General features: G+C 25.7%; 1 protein-coding gene across 2 annotated transcripts in view; it reads left to right on the top strand.

Moving 5' to 3' along the window:
* Positions 1–27,695, top strand: part of LOC101235467 (sterol regulatory element-binding protein cleavage-activating protein) — an 87,811-nt gene that overhangs the window by 12,413 nt on the left and 47,703 nt on the right. For both annotated transcript variants that reach the window (XR_010641506.1, XM_065808903.1), the window contains exons 5-13: positions 4,662–4,702; positions 5,469–5,565; positions 9,289–9,373; positions 12,569–12,653; positions 12,949–13,078; positions 21,654–21,766; positions 22,038–22,132; positions 22,221–22,319; positions 22,434–22,503. Coding sequence is in view for 1 of the 2 variants with exons in the window: in XM_065808903.1 (XP_065664975.1) it covers positions 4,662–4,702; positions 5,469–5,565; positions 9,289–9,373; positions 12,569–12,653; positions 12,949–13,078; positions 21,654–21,766; positions 22,038–22,132; positions 22,221–22,319; positions 22,434–22,503 (815 nt within the window). In the remaining variant the exon portion in view is untranslated. The remainder of the gene's footprint in view (positions 1–4,661; positions 4,703–5,468; positions 5,566–9,288; positions 9,374–12,568; positions 12,654–12,948; positions 13,079–21,653; positions 21,767–22,037; positions 22,133–22,220; positions 22,320–22,433; positions 22,504–27,695) is intronic.

Genomic DNA, 27,695 nt, shown 5'->3' with positions numbered 1-27,695 from the left:
TTCTCTTTTTTTATTTTTGAAGCACCACTTAACATTGTCAGAGGCTTTTTCACATCCCCTTACATGCTGCACCCCTCTCAAAGTTGAGCATGATCACGATATTTGCAATAAAATTTTCTTGTTGAACTTTTTCCAAAAAAAGAGACATGCTTGTAAATTTGATCATTTGTCTTAAATGTTTTACTTAAATACAAGATTAAACTAGTATAATATTGTTAACAGTAATAATAATAACAATAATTATAATAATAAAAATAGCAATAATAATATTAAATATTATTATTATTTATTTCAGATCAAATAAATCATAGAATAAACAAAAAAACAAGTAAAAAAAAAATTTTTTAAAAAAGGTAAAGAGCTGCACAAACATCGTGGTAAAAATTTATTCGAATAAAACATTAAATTTTTAAACTATTAAACAATTTAAAAAACTAAAATAAAAGATATTTACAAATTGAATTAATAATCACTTTAATTATGATAATACAATAAAGATAGTATAGTAATTTACTTCATTAAGAAAAATATAATTATCAAATTATCAGGTCAGTCAGGAAATATTTAACAAATAAAAGTATATCGGTATACTAAATGATATACTAACTTTTAGTTTACCAAATATACGGTAAAGTTTACTGTTAAGTTAGTATACCATATACTGTAACCAGCGATCCCATATGTATATATATATATATATATATATATATGTATATATATATATATATATATATATATATATATATATATATATATATATATGTACATATACATACATTACTCAGAAAAATATAATTTTCTTTTGATATTTTTGTGGTTTGGTAATTGTGAGTTGTATTCAAACTACAGTATCTCAAAAAATTATCCGATCAAACATTTTTAAAAATATTTTTCCTAAAAAAAGTGCTGTATTTTTGTAAATTTAGATTTTTTTGGTAAACTCAAGATTAATAAAAATAAAAGAACATGTTTTTAAATAGATTTTATTTATTTTAATATAAAATATGAATCACAAAGTTTTCAGTCTTAAAATAAAGGAACTTAGGTCGTTTTTTTATTGTCAAAAAAAAATTCGACCAAACACATTATTTGTTTCATAATAAATTATTATATAACAAAACAATTATTTTAATACTTTGTTGGGCCTCCCTTTGCTTGGATTACAGCTTCTAGACGTCTAGGCATTGATTCAACTAAAGATTTTGTTTCTTCTGCTTGAATCTTTTCCCAAGCTTCTTCAGTTGCCACTTTGAGGTTATCTTTTTTGGAAAATGATCAATCTCCAATTTTTCGGTCTAAAATTTCCCACAATTGTTCAATAGAATTAAGGTCCGGTGATTGTGCAGGCCATTCCAAGACCTCAACATTATTCTCAGCAAACCACTCCTTGGTTTTAATAGCACTATGCTTGGGATCATTATCTTGCTGAAATGCAAAATCAGATCCTAGCCAAAGTTTTCGAGCAGATGACTTCAAATTTTGCTTTAATATGTTTCTGTATTATCTTGATCCATTATAGTATCAATAAATTGAAGTTTTTCGACACCCTTCCAAGCCATTGAACTCCATACCATCACGTTACCACCACCATACTTGACAGTTCCTCTCACGCAGCTTAATTTGTAGGCTTCTTTAGCATTTCTTCAAACTTTTTGGGCTCCATCAGATGACTTTAAGTTATATTTCGATTCGTCGCTCCACAGGTACTTTTTCAAGAAACTTAACGGCATATTTTTGAAATTCTGAGCAAACTCCAATCTTCTTTTCATGTGTTTCTTACTCAAATATGGTTTATAACGCACAAGTCGTCCTTGAAATCCCTGGTCTCGGATATGATTTCTGATTGTCTGATGGGATAATTTGATTCCATAATTCTTTTCAGCTTGCTCAGCCATTTTTCGATCAGAAATAAAGCGATTTTTCTTGACTTGCATAATTAAGTTTCTATCAAAACTCTTAGAAGTCTTTTTTTGCGACCCTGCCCTTCTTTTGTGGCTGTTGTTCCGATCAAATTATACTTCTTTATTATGTCAGATACTGTATTATGAGGAATTCCAGTCTCTAGCTGCACCTGACGATAGGTTTTACCCTGATTAACTTGATCGACAGCTAAATTTCTCTGAGAAACAGTCCAGTTATGTTTACTTCCAACCATTTTACTTAAAAAAACATGAAACCTTTTATTTATAGGAAACTTTTTTTTTTTACTACATAAAAACAGTTTTTTGTTATGCAATTTAATTAATTGTATAAAAATTTGCTGAAATATTTCAACAAATTTCACATAAAATTAATTAAATTTACCTAAATATCGCTTGGTCTGATAATTTTTTTACAAGCCTATTTGATACTAAGTTTCTTTTAGGACAAATAATAAATCAAATGAAGCATGAATCAAAAAATATGAACACTAAATAACATACTATTCCCAATAAAATTAAAATGACAGAAAAAAGTAAGTATCGCTATTCATTGTTTTTAGCATAATTTAGAGCGTAAACATTTTTTTTGGGGAAAAACTTGTTTTGTCGGATAATTTTTGAGACACTGTATTAACAAAATTAACAGTAATATTTATTACAAAATTGCATTAGTAGTGGTTTTTTGTGCATAATTTTGTGTGTTTGTTATTATACGTTTAACTTATGTTATAACGTTTAATTTTTATAGCAATTATTTAATAGCAACTTTCGAGATAATTTTTCTGAAATCGGGTTATATCTTTGCGACAAAGAACACTGGTGATGAGTTATTGATTAATTGAAAATCAGTTTCTGTCTCAGAAGAAAGAAAGTCAAGCCTAGATTAGTTCATTAGTTTAGTAATCTATTAGTGGTATTCATATTCCTTAAATTTTGTGCAAAATAGTACCCACTATAAGTTTTTATAATCTTCATTACACTCCTAACTTTTTTTTAAAAAAACCTTGGGCCCCCTTAAATTTTGTTGAATTTTTTTTTTAATATTCTCTATTGTATTTTTAATTGCCCCACGATTTATTTTCCAAGCTTTGCTCAAAAAACCTTTTAATTAATTTTTTTTAAACTTATCATAAATACTCCAAGAGTTTAAAAAACCCTTATGTAGTTGTTATGAAACAACCTACTTTTTTTAAACAATCATACCTTCAAAAGAATTGGAATTCAAAGTATTTTAAACCCTTTGGAAGTTAAGATAAAAAATGTAAATCTGCATCTTGAAAACAATTTTTAGAAAGAACTTTTAGAATTTAAATTAAAATATCTTTCAACCAACTTTATTTAAAAAATAAATATAAACATTATATTAAATATAATTTCACAAATATTATTAACGACCTTCCAGTAAGCAACTTTAAAATAGGTCATTGATTAGGGTATCAAGAAATACTTTGTAAAAAACCAAAGGGGTTCCATTAATCATACACAACAGCCCCAACAAGCACCTGTATGTACTAAATTTATACCTTTTTTTTTTTTTAAATAGGCAAGGTTTATTTTAAAAGGTGTGTTCAGTTTTTATAATAATAGTATTAACAGTATTTATAAATTTAATATTAAAAACAAGTTTTTTATGCACCTAGTTAACAATTTAACATGTTGTATAACTTTTATAAAACATGTTAAATTGTTAACTAATTGCATAACATAAAAACATAAAGATTAGATCTAACTTTAAATATTTTTATTCCACTTTTAAAGCATTCATTTAAAATAACTAAAATGCATTAAAAATGTAACTTGCCCCTTCATTGTTCTCTTCATCATCCATCTACTGCATCATGATCTTTATACATAATCTTTTTTATTATCATTATCATCAACTAAAAAGAAAAAATAAATAATAAATATACTTTATATATTTAATTAAAAATAATCTTTATAGAACTTTAATTGCTTTGCTATAGAACCTACAGTTTTTACATTATCTAAAAATTGCATATTTTACAATGAAATTACATTAATATGAAAGTTGCAGGATTTATAACATAATGAATCGAAAACTTCTCAAAAAAACATTTTTTAGTTATATGAAATAAAAAGAAAGGAAGAAAAAAAAGAACATGGAAACTATGTTGACTTATTGAATTATTATAGTAATTTGAATAAAGTAACTTTATCAGTAAAAAACAAAATTTTAATAAATTGCAATGTGTCTATATCAGTGCCAATTTGTTAAAAGTTAATGAAAAAGTGATTTGAAATTATTTAAATTTGCATTTTCTGCTATGGAACTGGCCTGGCCTATTAAATCCTTGATAAGGTATTAGATGGTTATATAACACCTTGATAAGGTGTTAGATGGTGATTTTTATACTATATTGGATATTTACACACAATTAGGGGCAAATTATATCCAATTTTATGAGAAATTTTTTTTTAATTAAGGAGTAGTAAAAAGGTTTTGTGAGAAAAAAAAAAAGATTTTTACTGCAAAACAGCAATTTAAGTTTAATGTAGCAGTTTTTTCTGATTTTAAGTATAAAAAAAGACTTTTTACTCACAATTATAATTCTTTTAAATAAATATCAAACAACTGACTGTTCACATGATTTATAAAAGCTTTTTTATCCTAAATTTTTATGAAATTCAATGAGTTTTTTAAAATATAATTTGTAGACCTTAAACATTTAAAAAACAAAAAGTTGTTGTATTTATTGTAACTTTTATAAATTGTTTTAGCAACACTACAAACTTCAATGATCTTTCAACATCTTTTAAAGGTATTTATTTTGTTTAGAAATGTTGTTTCAAACTTTAAATTCTAAATCCAATTAATAAATTTTTTTTTGTTTCAGGTGGTATAATTTTCTTTTTCTTGCATTAAATATTTAGATATTTTTACATTACACAAGCTAAGACTTACTGGGCTAGATGTGCACGTTTGAGCATGCTTTCATTTTTTAAAATAAGTAATTATTGGTTTTCCAATAATTAAGAAAATTTATTTAACTTTCCACCCTTATTATCATGTTTATTTCAGTTCAAAAGAACATTGTTTCCAAAAAAAAAAAGACTTTTGGCATAACAATAAGTACAACTTAGAATGTGTAAATTTTATATTATGTATTATAATAATAATGTCACTAATGCCAACAAACATAGAAATGCCAGAAAAATATATTTTTATTCTTTAATGAATAATTAGTATAATGTTTAATGAACAGTTTAATTATTTAAAGCAAACTTTTATCTCTTAACATTGTTAATATCAAGAATAATAATATCAACTTGAATGGCTATAGAGACAGTTGAAAGTTATTTAAAAATTTTTAAACCAACTCTCATAAAAACGCTTTACAATAGCAAAAATATTTTCCATCAGGTTGTTCTCACATATTAGTGTGTTGGTTGAGGTTTTTTTTCAAAAACACCCTAATTGTTTTAAAATCTTTTCAGGAAATAGTAAGTTTGCTTGCTGTATTAACATATATTTCTTTGGAGTTAATTTTATTAGTGGTAAAAATAAAAGTTTCTTTGCATTTTTAGAATTGCTGTTTGGTCATCTAATAAATAAGAAAGAATGGGAAAAGAAAGAGAATATTTTTATTACTTTTACACTATTTTTTCAAAAAGAAAATTCTAGGTAATTATTTAAAGTATTATATTAAATTTTTATATGTGTGTGTGCGTGCATGCGTGTGTATATATATATATATATATATATATTTATATATATATATATATATATATATATTTATATATATATATATATATATATCAAGGCATAAATAGATCATAAAATCCTATGACATTGCGTAATTCAAATGCGTATATATATATATATATATATATATATATATATATATATATATATATTTGGGATGTACCAATGCTAAAAATTTGCTGAAGCTTTGACCAGAGTCACTCAGTCAAAGCTTTTGCACTTACATAGCTAAAATTTGCTATCTTGTATCTTGTAGATAGCAAATTTTAGCTATGTAATTGTATTGTTTTAAATTTTAGCTATGCAGTTGTGATGTTTTTCAACAATTAGTATTATCTAGGGATAATAATAATTGTTGAAAAACATTATGTTTATATATAGAGTACTGCAATTATATGTATTTTAACGTGCAAAGTATTTCATTACCATCACAAATCTTCAATCTTTTTTTTAAATTACGTTATGCCATATATCTAGCTATGATCTAGCTATGCCTTGTTTGAACAAGTTTAATGTTATATGAAAAAAATGACTAGCTAATTAGTAATTAGTAATTACAAATGTGGTGCATGGAAAATTAAAAATAATAAATGCAACTAGACCCGTGACTACAGGCAGGCATGGCTTGCCTGTGTATAGTTTGTGCATGCTTGCAGTAATTTTTCTATAATATAAGTATAATATAATTGAATTACATAGTTTTGCTTACAGGCAATTTTGGTGTGCATACCTGTAAATAAATTTCTAGTCACAGGGCTAAATGCAACAAAAAAACAACAACAGGGAAAATAGAAAATAACAAATTTGAAAATTAGTTGATTTGAAAATTAACTTCAATTTTTGATTAAATATCTAAAAAATAAATAAAATAACAATTTTATTTAGACATTTTTTATTCATACTATATTCCATTTAGAGTTAAAGTTTTTCCTCTTGGATTTGTACTCTTATATCCCTCCATCAATGTTTTTACAATTTTGTAAAGCATTTTCATTAGTCATTTGGTCAAAGAAACTGTTTATGTTCATGCTAGTTAGTTTTCTTTTTTTGATTTGGCCATCATGATCAGAGTTAGACTCTTGAAGCTGAACCTAAGATCTGAAAATGAATTACATGATCCTTCTAAATCTAATCCACTGTGCTTTAACAAAATAAATTTCTTTTGCTTGTTGTAAATGATACTCTGAATGAAAGCGGTTGTACTCTTGATATAAAATTTCCTTAAACATATTATGATCTGTTTCTTAAACAAACTTAAATTTGAAACAGGGATCGAGCATCGTTGCAATTTTCAGATAAACCTTATATTTGCGTTTTTTAAAAATGACTTTTAAAATCAGTTTTAAGTTCATTAACAACAGTTTTGATTCCAGTTGCTTTGTTGCAAGCATATTCAAGAAACTTTTCCATGGCATAAATAAACAGTATGATCTCTGACATACATGCCATCTCTGCTCTTAATTCTTTTGTAGCGCTTTCAAAGTATTTTAGTATGCATACAAGAATTTCAGCAAATTGCCATTGATTTTCTATAGAATTTTTAAAATTTGCTCACAGAACCTCTCAAGCCTATAATATGTTAAGTTCCATCTTGTGGAGACATCTTGAATTAAGTTGTGGAAAACAGCAACTGCATCATTTACTGCCTTCTGTTCTTTAAAGAACTTTTTCTGACTATAAAGTTGTAAAGTATGTATGACGCATGGCAGATATTTATCCTCCAAATGTGACTCTTTAACTGCGCACATAACATTGGCTGCATTATCAGTTAACAAAGCATAAATCTCATCATAAGGAAGTCATGATGAGATTTATGCTTTTTCCAAGTTTGTAGCGCTTCATTAAGGAATTTGCTAATATTATGCCCAGTGTGGGACTCGGGGAAATGTGCAACTTGCAAGATGAAGTTAAGTGCAACTTGTAAGATCTAATTTCATACTCAGGTGTCAAAACACTAGCAGTTCAACTGTAATATGACGACATTGTGTGCTGGCATGTCCAACCATCACTAGTTAAACTAACAAAATTTGCTTTAACTAACTCATACTTTACTTTGATTTTTGTTTCATACATCAGTGGTATAACTTTGGTTAAGAAATGCTTTTGATTAGACAATGTATAGTTTGGAGCTAAATTCTTTAAAAGTCTGGTAAAACTAGTGTTGTTATCGACTTAGTAAAGGTCGACTAGTTGAAAGTTGATATTAGTTGACTTTGAAAAATTGAACAGTCAATTTAATTGTCTAGGGATTTCTTATTAATCCATAAAAAGTTGATTTAGTCGAGTAATAATCTTTAAATCTTTATATCTTTTTCAATGACTTCATGACAATGATTCAGCATTTTTTGGTATTTGAGCTAACTTCCAGACATGGAGCTAACTCCAAGCATTTGTATGTTTATACTTATATCAAATAATGATGCTTTACAAAAAATTGCGATGATTGAAGGCCGGGAACAAAAATGCCCTAAAATTCTTTTCTCTTCCTCTCTCACCCCTAACACGATTAAAACAAGAGAATAAGTGCACACCAAAAAAAACTAACTTTTTTATTTTATTTGAATCTCGTCTTCTCCGTTTTGTTGTAGGTTAAAATATTAGCATAATATATGCCGAAATCTACAGACTTTATAATTTATTTAAGTGCATTTTATTCCTAAGAGTTTCAGTACATGACTTCATTGATTTTTTTATTTTTGTAAAAGATCGATTATATAAACAAACATAATTTTACATCATAATTTGAGTCACTTTAACACCTTTAGTAGCAAAATATGCCAGAGCTAACATTAAATCAGTAGCAACTTCTCTAATGTAGTAAACTAAGCAATAAGAATCAAGGTCATTGATGTCTTTAAAAAGTTTTAGATGCAGATCTCCAAGATCAACAAAGTCAATAAACACAGTAGAGTTGTTTTATTTCATCAAGTGTTGGTGCTAAAATCTCTGATAAGCGTTTAAGTTGTTGTTTTGTCTTTAAGTTTTTTTTTTTATTATTTAAGTTTTCTTTTTGTCTTTATGTGATTTGCTGTTTTAATTGTTGTTGTTTTTTGTTGGTACTTAAACTTTTTACAAGCAACTCATTCACTTTCTTATGTATGTAAATCTACAATTTTTCCAACTGTTTTTATTGCATTGGAGATATAGTATCAAGGTTGTAATAAAATGATACAACATGGTTTAATACACTAATGATTTCTATTGAGTGCCCTTGTTAAACAAAAAGTACCAACTTGTTAAACAAAAAATATCAAACATATTTTTGAAAATACAAGTGCTTAAGAGTTTTTAGATTGTTAAGCACTTGTATTTTTAAAATTGATCATGATTATTTTATGGTTATTTTCAATGGGTGTAACAACATTAAAAATGTTTCCCAGTTTTAATAAAAACAAACTAAATGTTTGAAACTAAGTATTTTTTCTCTCAATTACAATTATCCAAGTTGTTTTACATAAGAAAATTGAAAACAGAATAACTTTTTTTAGTTTTTAAAGTTTTTTGGACAGCTCTAACAGTATTAATACATCACATTAATCACTTCAATCCATAGCATAAATAAGATTTTTATATACTTATACATAGTATACATTTTTTATATCATTAACATTATTTTTAAATATTAGTTTATATATCATTTAGATTTAAAGAACAACTTATATCAAGTTTTATGAAAAAAAATGTTACTGTTGAAAGTAATGGACATTTATGTAAGATAAATTATGAGGTAAAATATGATACTATATGTGGTGCTATGATATGAAAATAAGATATTTTTATTTTTTTTTTGCTTTCTTTTGAATGGCCTCATACTCATTTGTTGTCTATGTTGTGTATATAATCCCCAGATATCATAAAACTATGAAAAAGTATAATCATCATCATCATCATCTCTTGTCCACTGATAATCTCCTGCTCAGATCCAGAAGGTTATCAGAACCAAAGACTGTCATGAAGAGAATACAGAAAAGAATTCTTTTCAGCTTTAAAAATATCCAGTCAGCTTTATGATAGTAGTAAATAGTATGATGATAGGCTGCATTAAAAAATGAAGTATGTGATAAAAGATTTAGCAAGACTATTGCATGGTTCAAACCGCCTAAAGGAGAACAAGGAGAAATTTAACACAAGCTAGAGTCAGAGGAAAGATACAAATCTTTTATCTTATCTAAAAAAACAAGTCACCGGTTGACTTGGCTAATCTTACTTGTGATGTACCTTTACCATCTGAAGACCAAACAAACTCCTTTATATTGATAAGATTTGATTTGATAGTATTTAAAATTCATTTATTTTTAATAAGTTAACATATATTTTGCCCCTTACTTCTTCTTATTGGTATTTATATTGGAGTAAGTTAGAATATTATATCTCGAAAAATATGCGTTACATGACATAACTTTGATGGATGAAAAGTATGTGTAACAAATGAAATGGGGTGAATAGATGAAAAGTAGGGGTATAATGGATAAAAAGTAGGAGTAACGAAGCATAGCGATAGATGAAAAGGGTTCAGAGTGGTAATGCAGTGCGCAATAAAAGGACATTGAATGGCATTTATGTGAGATGCAAGGGTACGTTGTTTTTTTTTGAGACAAAAAAGTAAAAAAAAATATGTCTCTTTTAAATGCTTAGCAGATTTATTATTTGGAATTGCTAAAGTGTTGATATTGTATGTATATATTTATATATATTATATATAAATATATACATACAATACCAACAATAAATAAAATATAATAAGGCATAAACATAGTATATTATATAGCAACGTTTAGCTATAGTAGCCCAGAATTTTTTTTTTTAAATCAAAGTTTTTTCATTGTTTGTCAACAATTTATCTAAATTTGCTCTGAACTTGTTTAAATTCTCAGATTCTACAACAATATCAGGAAGTTTGATTCAAATTTGGCACACTCTGTTTGAGAAGAAATGGATTATTGAGCTAACTGATGCATGAAAATTATTTATTTTGCAAAGGATGAAACACTGCATTCTAATTTTATGTTTGTGACCACTAGTTGAAGAACATGGGCTGGTTCAACACTTAAGGACTGGTTTGACATTAAGATTGACTCTAAATGGTTCAATATTTTGTATAAATGAATCAAGTCTCCTTATTTTTTTATAGTATTTAAAGTCATTAAACCCATTTTAACTAGCCACTTTTTATAACTAAGCATTTGATTTGAGAATGGTATTTTTGTGGCCCTGTGTTGAACTCTTTCAAGCATTGAAATTTCAGCTTGATTTGGCGGGCTCCATGCTGTAGCAGTAAATTCAGGATGAAGTATACAAAATTTAGAATCTCTACTTTTAAATGCATTTTTTAATAAACCTGGTACTTTTGAAGCTTTGTTAACACATACTTGGATTTGATGTTTTTACCTCATATCCAGTTATACAAAAGTATTCTCTCTAATACACTGTTTGAGTTACTTTACATTATGACTGCATGTTTCATTGTGCATTCATACATAAATATGTATACACATACAGCATATATAGGTTTTAGTACATATATATGCTGTAAGTCTTTATTACAGCATTAGTTTTTCTAACTTATCTCTTTTTTGTACAACAGACAGAAAAAGCTGCTGTTTGTGATTTTCAGTGTGAATTCACTTATGACACTAATTTAAAAATACATTCAGAACAACTGTTAACTTTGTATAGTTTTTTACTATGTTGGTAAGAATCTTATACTGATTCTTACCAACATAGTAAAAATGATAATTAATATAATGAAAAAACTGAAAGTTTTTTCATTATATTAATTATCATTTTTAAAAACAGGATAGTTTTAGACACAATGTTGTGTCAATGGCTTCATTTTCCTAGGTGCAAATAAGTACATAGTCAGTTTTATCAGTTTTTTGTAAACTAAACCTGGAAAACTTAAAAATAAATTTGTTAATTAATTTGTTACCAGAAATTTATCTCCAATTTTTAAAATTGGACTCAATGGCAGCTACTTTCAGTTAATCTGGAAAAATACTTATTAAATATTTATTAGTTATTTGTTAAAAATATCTATTTAATAAATACATACCAATAGAATCATAGCATGTTGCTTTGTTTGTTTTTCATTTCCATGGTTTTATTAATTTTAAGATGTCTTTAAAAAGTTTTGTAAGTTTTTGTGTACTGAGCATTTTTACTAGTATTGTAGTTGTACCAGTAGCCATTTTTTTTTTTTACCAGTGTTAGTAGCTGTAGTATTGTAGTTGTACCAGTAGCCATTTTTTTTTTTACCTGTATTAGTAGCTGTAGTATCAAAACATAAATCTTTTCATTTATCTGAATTATTTTCAAGAAGGTTTAAGATTTTTGTACTGTAACATAATTGGAGTGCCAAACAGTTTTAAATAACATGGACCATAAATTATAATGCGAATGTTAAACTACTTTAAATGTTTATTAATGTTTATCATTATCACAAATGGATCTTTTTTCAACACACCTTAAGTTGCTTAAGGACATTGCTAAAATTACTACCCAAACTAACAACAAGCTAATCAAAGAATAACTGTATATATTTGTAACACAGTTATGTTACAAGCTTCTCAAAGAAACATTTTTTGCAACAAATTTTTTTCCTTGTCATAATTCAGAGACCTGATCATTTAATGGAAATATGTTGTGGTCAGCAAAATATCATACAGACTTAATAATATTTTAAAATTGCCATGAGTACACAGAGTAAGCAAATATATTTTAAAAATTTTGTTTTTTTATTGGCGTGTCATTACTTATTTTTTATTAGCTAACTAATCATAGAGCAGGAGATTAGATTATATACAAATTTGGAATTTTATTCAACTTTCAGAAAGCTTTTCTAAAACAAACATATTGCTTTATTATTTATTTTTGTTTTAATTTTTTTTTTATTACTATTTATTGTATTAGATTTATTTTCCAGTTCTCAGATGAATCAGGTCCATCAGAACTAATTCCATTGACAATTGCCTACACTGTTGTGTTTTTCTATTTATGGTTTTCAACAGGTATTTGCTTTTTTTTATTTCATATTAAAATAACAGTGGTTTAACCTGATTGTTGATGAAAATATGAAAAAAGTAATACTTTATTTTGTAATAGATCCAGTTGACTAAATGACCCTATGACTAAATGACTATAATATAATATTCTAATAGCAGTGGTTTTAATTTGATGAAAATGTGAAAAAATGATTTGATGATGTCTTAGATGTTTCAAAAAATTATAAAATGTTAAATATTATTGGAATTGGATTTTATTCTAAATTTTTTGATCAGTTTTTTTAATTTATTTTTGGTTTAGCTAAAGTTGAATTTCTTCGTACTCGCTGGGGACTTGCATTTTCTGCTGTAATGAACTTTTTAATGTCTTTCAATATGGCAATTGGTATTTGCGTCATGTTTGATGTTCTTCCAACTACATTGAATGTTGGGTATGATATTTTCAATGTTTAGCAAAAAATATTAGTATGTAGAAAATAACTTTTTAATAAAAAATTTTCAACATACAGAAAATTTTTTCCTCTGATTTTTCTTTAGACACAAAATCAAGAATTTATAAACTAAAAGTTTTTGTTTTTTTTAAGCTTTAATTTTTATAAAGAAAAAAAAGAGGTTTAACACCATGTAATTGAAAGTATTCAAACAAATTTTTACTGATAATTTTTGTTTAAAAACAAAATTGTAGACAAAGATCATTTATTTATTTTATATCAAATATAAGTTTTATCAAACAATAGTTTGTGAAATTCTAGTAGAGTGAACATTTTTTATTGAATTTTGAATTAGTATTATTTAAATATGTTTTCAATTTTGCTTGAATCAAAAGAACCTTTACTTTTATTTATGTTTGAAAATATTGTGAAAAAAAAAGATAGATTTGTAAATTTATGAAATTTATAATTGTATTAATCAATATTTGGTGAAATTAAGTTTTTAGCCTGCCCAGCAAGCATTCTACAGCAAATTTTATTTTGAGTGGTCCAGTTTTGCTCATTGGTTACTTAGTGGAACATTAGTGGTAGCTGCCAAGTATGGCTAGCCAATCAATAGCCATTATTAACGTGTCTGAAAGTTATTGGCTGGCCATTTATAGTGGCTGCCAATAACTTGAGCAAAATTCCAATGAACCGCTCAAAATACCTATTTAGGTCCACTTAGTGTACTGAGCTGGTATATTAGTTATAATACATCATCACTATTGTTTTACTTGAAAAATCTGGGACCTCTTTAGTCCTTACTTGTCAACAAAAAAATAGACAATAGTTATACAAGATCATCAAGTATATACTACCCAGTTATCATGCTATGCAACTCATTTGGTGTCAATCTACTAAAAAAATTATTGAAGCCATTTAATACTAAATAGAATTGCAATTTTTAAATAGTTTTATTTTTCATGAGGCTAGCTTTTATTGCAATCCCAGAAAATTTGATGCCAAATATTTAAACACGGCTTTAAAATTTCTGTTTTTTGCTTTCATTTTTAAAAGCTATGCATATAATGCTGATTTAATAAAAAGAAATAAAGTTCTTCTTTTATAGTAAAGGCTTTAGGCTCTTGTCTTTCAAAAAGCTTTTTTATTTAAAATATTATAATATTTAGATAGCAAAAAATATTCACAAAAGTTTGCCATTAAAATCTCTTTGAGGCTTAACTAGTTTGTCTATAAGCATATTTTTTCATTTTTACTGTAAAGCTGGAAACAAATCCGTTATCAGTGTATAACTGTAAAAAAAAATGAAGACCCTCAACACAGTGGTGTTAGAGGTTTTCTTATTTTTGGACATACATGACTTTTAGTTAAAAAAACATATGTTTACTTTCATTATACATGGTGTCTCAAAAATATATCATACATTGAGTTTAATTTATCATTTTGTTCATAAATATATCATACATTGAGTTTAATTTATCATTTTGCTCATAAATACAAACAAACAAACAAAAAATGTCTCTAGATCAAGCAGAAGGTTATTCTGCTTGATCTAGAGACATTCTGAATCATGTTATTCAGGGGGTCATATTATTCAGATTACAATTGTTACTAAAGTAAAAAAAAAAAGAATGGTGCATGATAAACAATAAGATTTGTTTGTTGCAAAATCTTGAGTTTCTTTACAAAGTAAATACTTGGTTTTAAAAAGGAATTTGTTTTTAAATACAACAAAATAGACATTTTTAACAATATACTCTAATAATTTGTTTTAATATAATATTGTAATAAAACATAAGACAATAATTATGCAAAACAATTTTTCTTCCAATGTTCCAAATTCTGCTGTAGATTTTTAATATTATTATTTTTTTAAATTTTAATTCACTTCCTTAAGGCCATGAAAGCCACTACAGTCCAGGAGGCTGTTTTAGTTCTGGTTACAACCCTCTCTCTGCTCTATAACTCTGAAACACAAACCTTGACAAACAAGGCCGCTGCACAAAGAAACAAGATGAGGACAGTACTACCAAGAACATGTTAAGAATAGAACTCGGAACTTTGCTTATGAGGCAATAGCTTTACCACTACACCACCACAGCATTAATGTCAGTGTCAACTTTATATTCAAGAAATACCTCATATTAAACCAAAAAAACTCAAATACTGACATACACAGATTAGATTGGAATATGACAAAATTAAACTAATCAATTGTGTTGTTACTTTAGGTAATTATCTGCAATAGTAGAACTCATTGACACTGAATTTGCCCTTTCAGCAGTTGAAGCAATAGAAGGTGAAAATTGTTCACTATTCCATATATTAAAATCATTAGAACGTTCATCACTAATAAAAATGGTAATAAAAGCATATTATATATGTTTTTTATTTACCAGCATGTTACCAGCATGCAACTTTTTTATTTATTTGCATAACACTTGATAATTTTCTTTTAATATGAGCTACTCATTTTTAATACGAGTAATCATTTTGAAGATTTAACAAATTTACATTGAAGATATATATATTTAGATAATTTAACACATACGCAGTTTTCTTTTGCAGTGTAACATGCGCAACTTCATGCTTTCTGTGCTTTGGATGATTTTCATAAACATTTTTTAATGAAAATTAATTTATGAAAAGTTCAATAATAACTGTCAAATATTTAGAACATTATATTAATTATATATAAAAGAATTCTTGGTATATGCGCAAATAATGAAACTCGCTGTTGCAACTGATGATCATTTCTGGATTTGCTGTTTGATGGGAGTTTGTAGAAGGTTTACTGTGGCTTTTCAATTACAAGAATTTACTAACATCTTCTTTATTTTAAAATACAAAAACAATCTTTAATAATATGTCTACAGGTAATAAATGTAAATTTATTTTCTAAATAAAAAAAAAAAAAAAAAAGCAATTTTGTAAAAAAAAAAATAGCTTTGGTTCTACACTGTACAATTGATCATTTTTAGAATCCTCATTTTCTGTTTCTCTCTCATAAATGATCTGTGTCACTCTGCATCAATATAAATGACAAAAATGTATGACTTTTTACAAAAAATTTGTAAAATATCTTTATATATTATAAACTCCAACATAATAAAAGACACAGTTTTTAAATAATAAATTAACTTTTTAAATTTACCAGCTAATCCCATCACCTTTGCCATAAAGGTTGGCTAATTCAGCTCTGCATTATGGCTGTTATTTTTAGCTTTAGAAATAGTGTTGGTATTTTTAAATTGCGTCCAATGGCACTTTACTGATGTGTGATTTGTTATCATTAACTGGATATTACTAACATCCACTTACTCAAGTCATTTTAATGGAACATCGTCTCACAAGTGGTATCAAATGCAACAATTGCAAACATATTTTAACTAAACAAATCTGACTATATACTTGAATTTTTTAACAGATTTTTCAAATATATTGAGTTATAAATCAAATATAAGTTTTAGGGATTATTATTTATCTTTTATGTTAACACAAAACTAAACTTTCAAACCATAACAAAAAAGATATATTTTTTATAAGTTATGAGTGTTTAAAAACTTTTAATTATGGTAGTCATGTTTTTTTTATTAAATACAAATCATTAAAGTTTTTAGAAGTTAACTTTCAATTAATAAATATTTTCAAATAAGAGTTTTTTTTTACAATAGTTTGAATTATTAAAAAAAAAAAAAAAGTAAAGATAACTTAAAAATAGAAATAAGACAAGCACAACTTTCAAAAAAAAAAACATGCAAAAAAAAAAATATCCCATTGAAAATGCAATAATACCAAATAAAAAATGAATATTATTAAATACTTGATAAATATAAAACTATTTACATTAATACATAAAACAGTTAATTAAAACTTGACCTTTTATACACAATATTAACTTTAGCAAAAGTGTATTTTAGGATTCCAACAAAACTGTTTTTATGTAGCAGCAGAAAATATTTAGTTCTTAATTTTCCTTAAGAATAAACTTTTAAAAGGTATGAAAGTTTTTCAACATAGAAAACAGATTCTAAAGGTAAGTCACGTGGCTCTGTAAAAAATGGCTCCTTACACTCAAACTTTACATAAACAACAAAAACATCAGAGTCATTTGAATCATTTCCAGCAAGAATATTTTTAACTAAATAAACTTTGCTATCTATTGCAAAGCAGTTGTTTCTATTTTTATTAGAAACTTAGATTCTAAAACTTTAAGACATTAAAATTTCTAGCAATCTGAAAAACAAATGAAAAGTAGGGACAAAATTTTTATTAATAATTTTTATGATTAATAAACTAAAATATTTTGCAGATAAATATTAACAAATGAAAACGTCAAATGAAAGAATAACTATAATAAAAAATAATTTGTAATTAAATAAATATTGCTACTCGAACAACCATTTTTATTAAAAAAATTTTTTCTCTGATATTATTTTTGTTACTCTTTTTTTTTTAATCGATTTTCCATATGGGTCCCAGACAGATATATATACACACACACATACACACACATATATAATAACAAAGAAAAAACAACTACGGTGCTTTAAGTTTTATGCTTATACGATAATTATCAGCCATTCAATACAAAATCAAAAATAGAAAAACCTGCTGAAATTACAAAATACGGGGTAGTGGGATCTTTATGTTGCTAAAATATACTTGATGGCAACCAAAGAAAAACGAAATATTAGCTAATCACTGATGTCAAAAAAGGATAAGAGGATTTTATTCTTGTGTCTCCATTTTGAAATCAACTCATTTCATTTATTTATCAAGTTTTCACTTTTATATGCTAAAGTAAGAAATTTTTTGTATAAGCAAAGATTGCAAATTTTTGATGAAGAGACTGCAACGTTTCACAATTACTTCTTAATTGAGGGCAGAGTTGTTAGTCCTTGGTCTTGGCCTTGAAAATTTTGGCCTTGACCTTGATTGTTTTGGCTTTGGCCTTAAAAAAAATATATATATATTTTTTATTGATTTCGTTGAATTCTGCACTTAACTTTGGTCTATTTTTACTAAATATGGTTTTATTGCCATAGCACTTGCTACCTACAGTTTTGTTAATAATTGGCCTTAACGTAAGGCAAATATTGAAGTCTTTGGTCTTGAAAATGTTTGCGTAGACCTTGGCCTTGACCTTAAAAATCTTGGCCTTGTCCTTGGCCTTGTAACTTTTGGCTTTGGTCTTGGTCTTGGTCTTGGCCTTGGCGTTGTAATGTGTGACCTCGGCCTTGCTAATTTTGGCCTTGTTAACAACTCTGATTGAGGGTGTAAACATTTTGTCTTTTATGTCCCACATTTCTTTAGACAACTTAGTATCATTTTTATATTTATTAATGTTAAAAGATTTTAGTTGATTAGCATACCGAGATTTAAATGGAGTTTCACATAAGCTAAAATATACTTTTTCATTGTAGTCATGTTAATTTGACGACAGAGTGACTTGATAAACAATATTCTTCGTCAAGTACTGATTGTTCATGGGACAGATGGATTTGTTGACATGGTTGCATGTTTTTCTCTCATCTTTACTTTGGTTGTATAATATCCTGTGATTGTGCGAATTAATGATGGACTTGATGTTTGGCATACATGAGTAACTTATTTTAATAGTATTTCGATTAAATATCTTGCGAAGTTTGTGACCAATGGGAAAGTGCAGGTCTACCATGTTCAAAAAATGACTGCCTATTTTTGTTGGAACATTGGTACTGAAAGATGAGTTGTACAAGAATATGCTTTTTTGCGATTTTTAAATAGAACCAGTTTTTTATTTGAATGGTAAGGTAATTTGCAGATAAAACCTGATAAAATAATGATTTAATAATATAACCTGATTTAATAATATAACCTGTTTTAAATGATGGATCTTGATAAGGAGGAATAGATTGTTTAAAAATATTTTCGTTAGAAGAATTGGTTGACAATCTTAGTTCAATAGTTTGAGGAAGACTTTTTAGTATGCTAGGAAGGTGGTTACAGTCAGCATTTATATAACTGATGGAATTACCAATTTATCAATTTATTTTCCACATTTTCATATTTAACATTAACGCCAGCCTAAATCCTGACAGTTTTTTAGAGAAATATGAAAAGAAGACTGAACATTAAAAAAAAATTATCTTTTAGTTTTACTTATCAAATAAAGTGTCAAATTGTAAAAGCAGTTAATTAACATTTAACATCTTCTTATGTTGGTTTTTTATGTCATTATTCATTTGCTAATTTCTGATTGTCATGTATGGGACAGAAAGATAAAATTCAAGTTATTTAACATTAAAAAAAAAATTATTTTAGCTTTAAATGATTTCTCATTTATTTTTCAATACTATCATAAATTGTAACCCAATTATTCTTGCTATACACCAAAAGAAGAGTTCTAATTGAAGGAAACAAATTTTAACTTTGCAATCTTGCTCTACACCATTTAATATGTTTAAAAAAATAGAATTTTGGTTATAAAAAAAAGCCGGCTAGCATAACAACTTAGCTCTAAACTTGCTTGGTTAGTTTAAAAGCCTGATTCTACACGCACTGCAAGTCACGACACTTAATTTCACAGCCTAGCTCTAGCTCTACACGATTGGTTATGGGTTATAACATTATACCTTGAGTAAATTTGCAAATTTTTTTGTAAAAAATGATATGGTAAATGATAAAAATGGTAAAACAATAATCATTAGTAACATAGTTTGAATGAAAAAGTTAAATATAATTGTTATTCATTTATTGAACTACTCAAAAGTTATGTTATTTCATAAATTCAACTTTTGGAATTTTATATTCAATTTTTGGAGTAATATCAGTACTTATAAAAAACTTGCAATTTATGATTTTCTTACTAATTTGGTTAGATTATGTCTTAAAATAATGTTCAAATAAATAAAAAAGTATAAGTGATAAATAAAAAGTACAATTAATAGCTTAAGTCAACAAAAATGCACTTTGTGCTTGCGAACTATGAATTTTTGAAATGAAAATTCCTAAAACAATAACTTCAGAACATTAGAAAATATAACGTTCTTTGTACAACATTGTTTGCCTATCATATCTTGAATGGGATATTAATCATTTTTAAGAAACAAACTTTTAAATGCTCTTGTTCTTAAACATGCAATATTTTAAACAGTCAACGATGAGAGAAGCACAATTTTTTTTTATATACACTAACTCCATCAAACGTTTGACCTGAAGACTTTTCAGAACAAAAAAAAATTAGATTATAGATAGAGTTAACGGTACTCGATAAACAAATACCCATTTATCAACAGAAACAACTGTTAAAACCTCAGCATCAATAGAGTTATTATGAGAGCACAAACTTTAATTTGAATACCATTGGATTGCAAGTTTTGATAAATTTCTAAACAAAATAATTACACAACCAATTTTAAATAATGATGTGGCATAACTGTGGAAAAAAAATTTAATCAGCACTGAACTCCCAGTAAATGTTTGAGCACTTGCTTATTGATTGACAGTGAATCCACATCAGTGAGTGTTAAAATAACTCGTTTAGCATAATCATCTCATTCATCATCTTCAAATATCTCATAAACAATTGCGCCATTTTTCTATTAATGCACTGATTTGGTGTTTCAATAAACTCTTTAAAAGAATCTTCTTTTTTTGACAGGTATTATTCCACAACCATGTTTTAATACCCATTGTAAAAACTCTCCTTACCCATTAGGTAGTCTCATTTTTCAGTTAATGCAAACTTTTGCAACTATTGCCTATGTAGTGAACATTTTATACTTCTATGACTTCAGCCCTTGCCGCCAAAAAAAAAGACTTTCTTGTTAACTTTTGTTATTGTTGTAAACATATAATTGAAAGTTGTTGTAAAAAAACTATAAATTGCATTTAAGACTTGTTTAGGTATAATGAATTTCCAGTCCATGGGGCTACAACAGATTAAACACTTATACTGCTGTTTTCAGCCATTAAATAATTATATTTAAATGGCCGATCATAAAAACTAATATGGAACATGGTTCATTGCCTATGGGCTCCCCACCCAATACATAGCTATTAAACAGAATGCTACTACATTACCTGCTATATAGGTACTATATAGTTACCACATAGCCGTGGCCCGGAACATAGCTACTACATAGGCATATAGCCCTTTATATAAGATATAATATTCAATTTTTAAAATAAATTTAATTAAAATATATGAAGCTTTAGTGATATAAAATCAAAAATTAAATAAATTTAAATAAAATATATCAAACTCTAGTGATATAAAATCAAAATTTGGAAAAGAAAAAAAGTAATTTAAACAATTAAAATAATAATTTCAAATTAAATATATCACCTGATTTTTGCAACATTAAATCAAAAATTTAAAACAATTTAATTTAATGTCAGTTAACTAATAATCGTCTCTAAGTGCATTAAATTAGACATATATAGCACGTTAGTAGATTCTATTTTAGCCCATTTCATTCGTTATAACAATTGTAACTAGGCGCATTAAACGTTAAATTAAAAATAATTAAAAATAATATTAAGCTTCTATAGAGTTTTGGTTTTATTATTATTTTTTATTTTGTAGTCAAATTTTTCCTTATGTGGTTATTCTAATTGGTATAGAAAACTTTTGGATCATAACAAAGTCTGTTATGAGTACAAAAAAGGATCTTGAAGTAAAACATAGAATAGCTTTAGGTAATTGACTTTTTTTATTTAATATATTTTATGTATTATGTACAAAGCAAGTTTTTTGAGTTTGTTATGGAATATAACAAAGCAAAAGATTGATCTTATGATTTGATTTTTTTAAATAATTGTTGTTTATAAATTTTTTAACTGTTGGTGACATGGTTTTAAGATCAATAAGTAAAACTTGCATAATCTTAATAATGAAATATTTTAAGATGTTAAAATTTTTTTATGTTTTCAATGAGTTATTTTTAAAATGTTTATTTGTTGTCTACAGGATTGGGTATGGAGGGTTGGTATATCACTAAAAATCTTTTGGTTGAAATTTTGCTACTTTTTATCGGATACGCTTCAGGGATTGGTGGTATGCAGGTATGTTTCCAAAATTCTTTTTTTCCTCTTGCTACTTTTTTCCTTTTTTTTTTTTTTTTAAATTTATTTTAACTTTAATGATTGGTAGGAGTTTTCTGTATTTGCTCTGGCTTGCTATCTCTCAGATTTTTTCTTGCAATTTACTTTTTTTGTTCCCATTCTTGCAGTTGATGTCAGAAGAGCTGAGGTATTTAAAAACTTCAATAGTTTTTTTTGGTCAATAAAATATATAATGAAGTTTAAGTAAAATTTTGATATTATTTTACAAATAATAAAGTAAATAAAATGACTTTAAATTAAGGTTGGTCTGCCCTTTACAGACAGCTCTGCATGGAAATACGCATTTTGCATTGATATTGAGAGACCTGGTGGTATGAATTTAATAGTGAATATATATAAATATATGTATATATATGCGTGTGTGTGTGTATATATACATGTATACACACATGTGTATATATATATATATATATATATATATATATATATATATATATATATATATATATATATATATATATATATAATATATATATATATATATATATATATATATATATATATATATATATATATATATCAGTGACATCCTAAAATTTGTGGACACCAAATAAAAAAATTTTTTCATACGTCTGCAGCAAATTATACGTACATTTTCGAAAAGATAGTGTATTAAATGTAGGTTTATCTTATATTTAATATACAACCTTCATCTTCTGGAATATGCCACTGTGTATATTTATATATATATATATATATATATATATATATATATATATATATATATATATATATATATATATATATATATATATATATATATATATATATATATATATATATATATATATATATATATATTGGGTTGGCAACTAAGAAGTTGTGGATTTTTTTTATAAAATAAAACACAATTTTTTTCATCGAATGAAATAACTTTATTCTGCAATGTATTGCCCATTTTTAGTAATGACCTTTTTCCATCTTTCAGGCAGCATAATAATTCCACGTTCATAAAACTTCTGGTTTTTATCAGCAAAAAACTGAAGCAGGTTCGATTTGACTTCATCATCATTATTTGACATCATTATCTTTATTGAAATTTTTACAATAAGCTCCAATAATTTTTGCCAAGTGACCAAAGATCTATGAGTGAAATCCGCTATTACTTAGTTGCCAACCCAAATATATATATATATATATATATATATATATATATATATATATATATATATATATATATATATATATATATATATATATATATATATATATATATATATATATATATATATATATATATATATTTATATATATATATACATATATATATAGACATATATATATATACGCACATATATATATATATATATGTATGTATGTATGTATATATATACGTATGGCAACCCATTATATACAGTAGCGTGCAAAAGTTTAGAAACACCTCCTTTTTTTCAGTTTTTAACGCATAACTTTTCACAAACATTCTCAAATAACCTGAAATTTTTACAGAATGTGCTCTATATTATAACAATTCAAGATCTATTTCACAAAATTTTTAAAACTCACCGGTCAATTAATTTTTATTGTTTTTTTGAAAACGCTTCCGTGCAAAAGTTTAGAAACAGTATAATAACCCGCAATTATATCAGGTTTTTGTAAACAAAAGCATTATAAAAAGTCTAATTTTTTCTGAAATTTATTATTTGAATTAACTTGAGGTATTTCAAAAGCAATGAAGTATAACTAATTGAGAAACTATTTGTGAAGTTTTATAATTCAATTACGTAGTGATATTTTAAAAGCATGGGAAAGGCTAAGAAAGTTTCAGATGAAATAAATAAAATTAATTATAAAAGCTGTGGGGAAAAAAATGACTCACAAAAGGATTTCTGAACTTCACAATGTTTCTAAACCAGGAATATGTCACATGAAAAGGTTTCGTCAGCGCAAAACTATTGAAAGCAAGCCTCGCTCTGGAAGACCTAAAGTTACAACTGAAAAGGCTGATAGATTATTAGTAAGGTTTTGCAAGAATAATCCTCGCATGACTGCTGTCGAACTTAATTCAATTATGCATCAGTTTCATGGCATAAACTGTAGCGTTGATACAACTAAACTTCGATTACGACAAAATAATTTGTATGGTCGCCGTCCAGTTAAGAAACCTCTTATATCTGCAAGAAATTTAAGAACCAGAATAAAATTTGCGAGAGATCATCTCAGTTGGACAGTTGATGATTGGTCAAAAGTCCTTTTCTCTGATGAATCAAAGTTTATGCTATTCAGTAGTGACGGAATTAGATATGTCAGACGTCCAATAGGAGACAGATTCAATCCAAAATATTAGTTACCTACTGTTAAACATTGAGGAGGAAATGTTAATGTCAATAATACCTTCTATGCGATGAATGGGTTCCATTCATCGTATAGAAGTTATTATTGACCAGAGAGTTTATTTTAGCATAATGAAAAACATTATGCTGCCCCATGCATAGGACAAAATGAATCGCAATTGGATCTTTTAACAAGATAATGACCCAAAGCATTGTGCCAGATCTGTTAAGGAATATTTTCAATCAAAAAAAGTCAACGTTCTTGAATGACCTTCACAGAGCCCAGATCTCAATCCCATTGAGCATCTTTGGGAGTACATTGACAGGCAATTAGTCGGTAGAAAACCAACCAACAAAGACAATTTATTTGGTTTGATTAAAGAATGTTGGTATAATATTTCTCAGGATGTTCTCATTAATTTAGTTGATTCGATGCCTCGTCGCTGTGATGCTGTTTTAAAGGCAAATGGATATGCCACCAAATACTAACTTTTTATTGAAACTATTTTATTAAAAAATTGTAAATTTTGAAAGTTTTAGTAAATATTTCAGCTTTATAGAAATAAATAGTAATCCAAATTCAGCTGTTTCTAAACTTTTGCACGGAAGCCTTTTCAAAAAAACAAAAAAATTAATTGACCGGTGAGTTTTAAAAATTTTGTGACATGGATTTTAAATTGTTATAATATAGAGCACAATCGGTAAAAATTTCAGGTTATTTGAGAATGTTTGTGAAAAGTTATGCATTAAAAACTGAAAAAAAGGAGTTGTTTCTAAACTTTTGCACGCTATTGTGTATATATATATATATATATATATATATATATATATATATATATATATATATATATATATATATATATATATATATATATATATATATATATATATATATATATATATATATATATATATATATATATATATATATATATATATATATATATACACATATGGCAACCCAATATTTATATATATATTTATATACATATATATATATTTATATACATATATATATATATATATATTTATATACATATATATATATATAATTATATACATATATATATATTTATATACATATATATATATATATATATATATATATTTATATATATATATATATATATATATATATATATTTATATATATATATATATATATATATATATATATATATATATATATATATATATATATATATATATATATATTAGGGTAGAGTGAATTTTAGTTTTTTTTACAATTCGTTTAGCCTGGGTGTGCAAAAGTTGTCTATTCATTTCAGAAATACTCTGGAAAAATATCAATGCTCTAGGAAATTATCTTGAGGTTCCTCAAGACCTTTAAAATTTTAATGGGTCCCTAATATTATGTAAAAAAAAGTTTTTCAAAAGTATGTCATGTTGGGTCTCAAAAGAAGCAAAATTTTATAAAAATTTCAAAAATAACAATTATTTTATAAAAAAATTATTACTTAAGATTTTTTTTAAAAAATTATAATTAAAAAAAATAAACTTTTTTCATTTTTAGTTTAAAAGGTCATTTTTTCTGCAATAAACTATAAAATAACAATTTTTTTTTTTAAATAATTGTTATTTTTGAAATTTTTATAAAATTTTGCTGCTTTTGAGACCCAACATGACATACTTTTGAAAAACTTTTTTTTGCATAATATTAGGGACCCATTAAAATTTTAGAGGTCTTGAGGAACCTCAAGATAATTTCCTAGAGCATTGATATTTTTCCAGAGTATTTCTGAAATGAATAAACAACTTTTGCACACCCAGGCTAAACGAATAGTAAAAAAAACTAAAATTCACTCCACCCTAATATATATATACATATATATATATATATATATATATATATATATATATATATATATATATATATATATATATATATATACATATATATATATATATATATATATATATATATATATATATATAGATCTATAGTTTGTTGGCTTTGGGAAGAGTGGAAGGAAAAAAGTGATTCTTACGCCAACATATACGTCACTTTTAATTACTTTTAACTTTCGTCCAACATTTCCGTGTTGGACGAAAGTAAAAACCATTAATTTAATTACAAATTAATTGTTATATAAAAAAACCACAAAAACGCAAATTTAATTGACCGGAATGTTTTTAAAAACATTCTGAATGTTTTTAAAACATTGTGAATGTTTTTAACAATATAAACAATGTTTTTATTTTTATTTTTTTTAATAAAATGTTTTTATTTTTATTTTTTTTATTAAAATTAAAATGTTTTTATTTTTATTTTTTTTACTGTAAATCATGCGCGGAGTGTTGCTACATCGACTATCTTATAGCCTGACTCGCAAGGGAGTGCTGCTACATCGACTGACAAATAGCCTGACCTGCAAGGGAGTGCTGCTACATCGACTGAGGGTTTGGTTGGGGCAGGCAGTCTATCATTATTAAAAAAAAAAATTCTGGTCTTGAATTTTAATTTTTACTTTTTGTCAACAAAATATGGAAAAAACTTTCGGACAACATCTAAGGGTTCTATATATATATATATATATATATATATATATATATATATATATATATATATATATATATATATATATATATATATATATATATATATATATATATATATATATATATATATATATATATATATATATATATATATATATATATATATATATATATATATATGTATATATATATATATATATATATATATATATATATATATATATATATATATATATATATATATATATATGTATGTATGTATATATATATATATTTGTATATATATATATATATATATATGTGTAAATATATATATATATATATATATATATATATATATATATATATGTATATATATATATATATATATATATATATATATATATATGTATATATATATATATATATATATATATATATGTATATATATATATAGAGAGACACACACACACACACACACACACACACACACACACACACACACACACACACACACACACACACACACACACACTCGCCTATAGTAAAAATCTTAAACTTACCATTTGTGGCAAAAAACAGCTTTTAACCACTTTATGACATAAAAAAAAAGACAAAATTTAATTGAGAAAACTGATTAAATTTGATCATTTTTTAAAAAATTGCGAAAGCGCAAATAAAAAATTAGATACTTTTTAAAAACATAGAGAACATTTTTTTTTTTAATTATTA

This window comes from Hydra vulgaris, chromosome 11 (assembly GCF_038396675.1).
Source record: "Hydra vulgaris chromosome 11, alternate assembly HydraT2T_AEP".
Classification (NCBI taxonomy): Eukaryota; Metazoa; Cnidaria; class Hydrozoa; order Anthoathecata; family Hydridae; genus Hydra; species Hydra vulgaris.
Note: the sequence above shows the minus strand (reverse complement) of the source record. Positions and strands in the feature narration are given on the sequence as shown.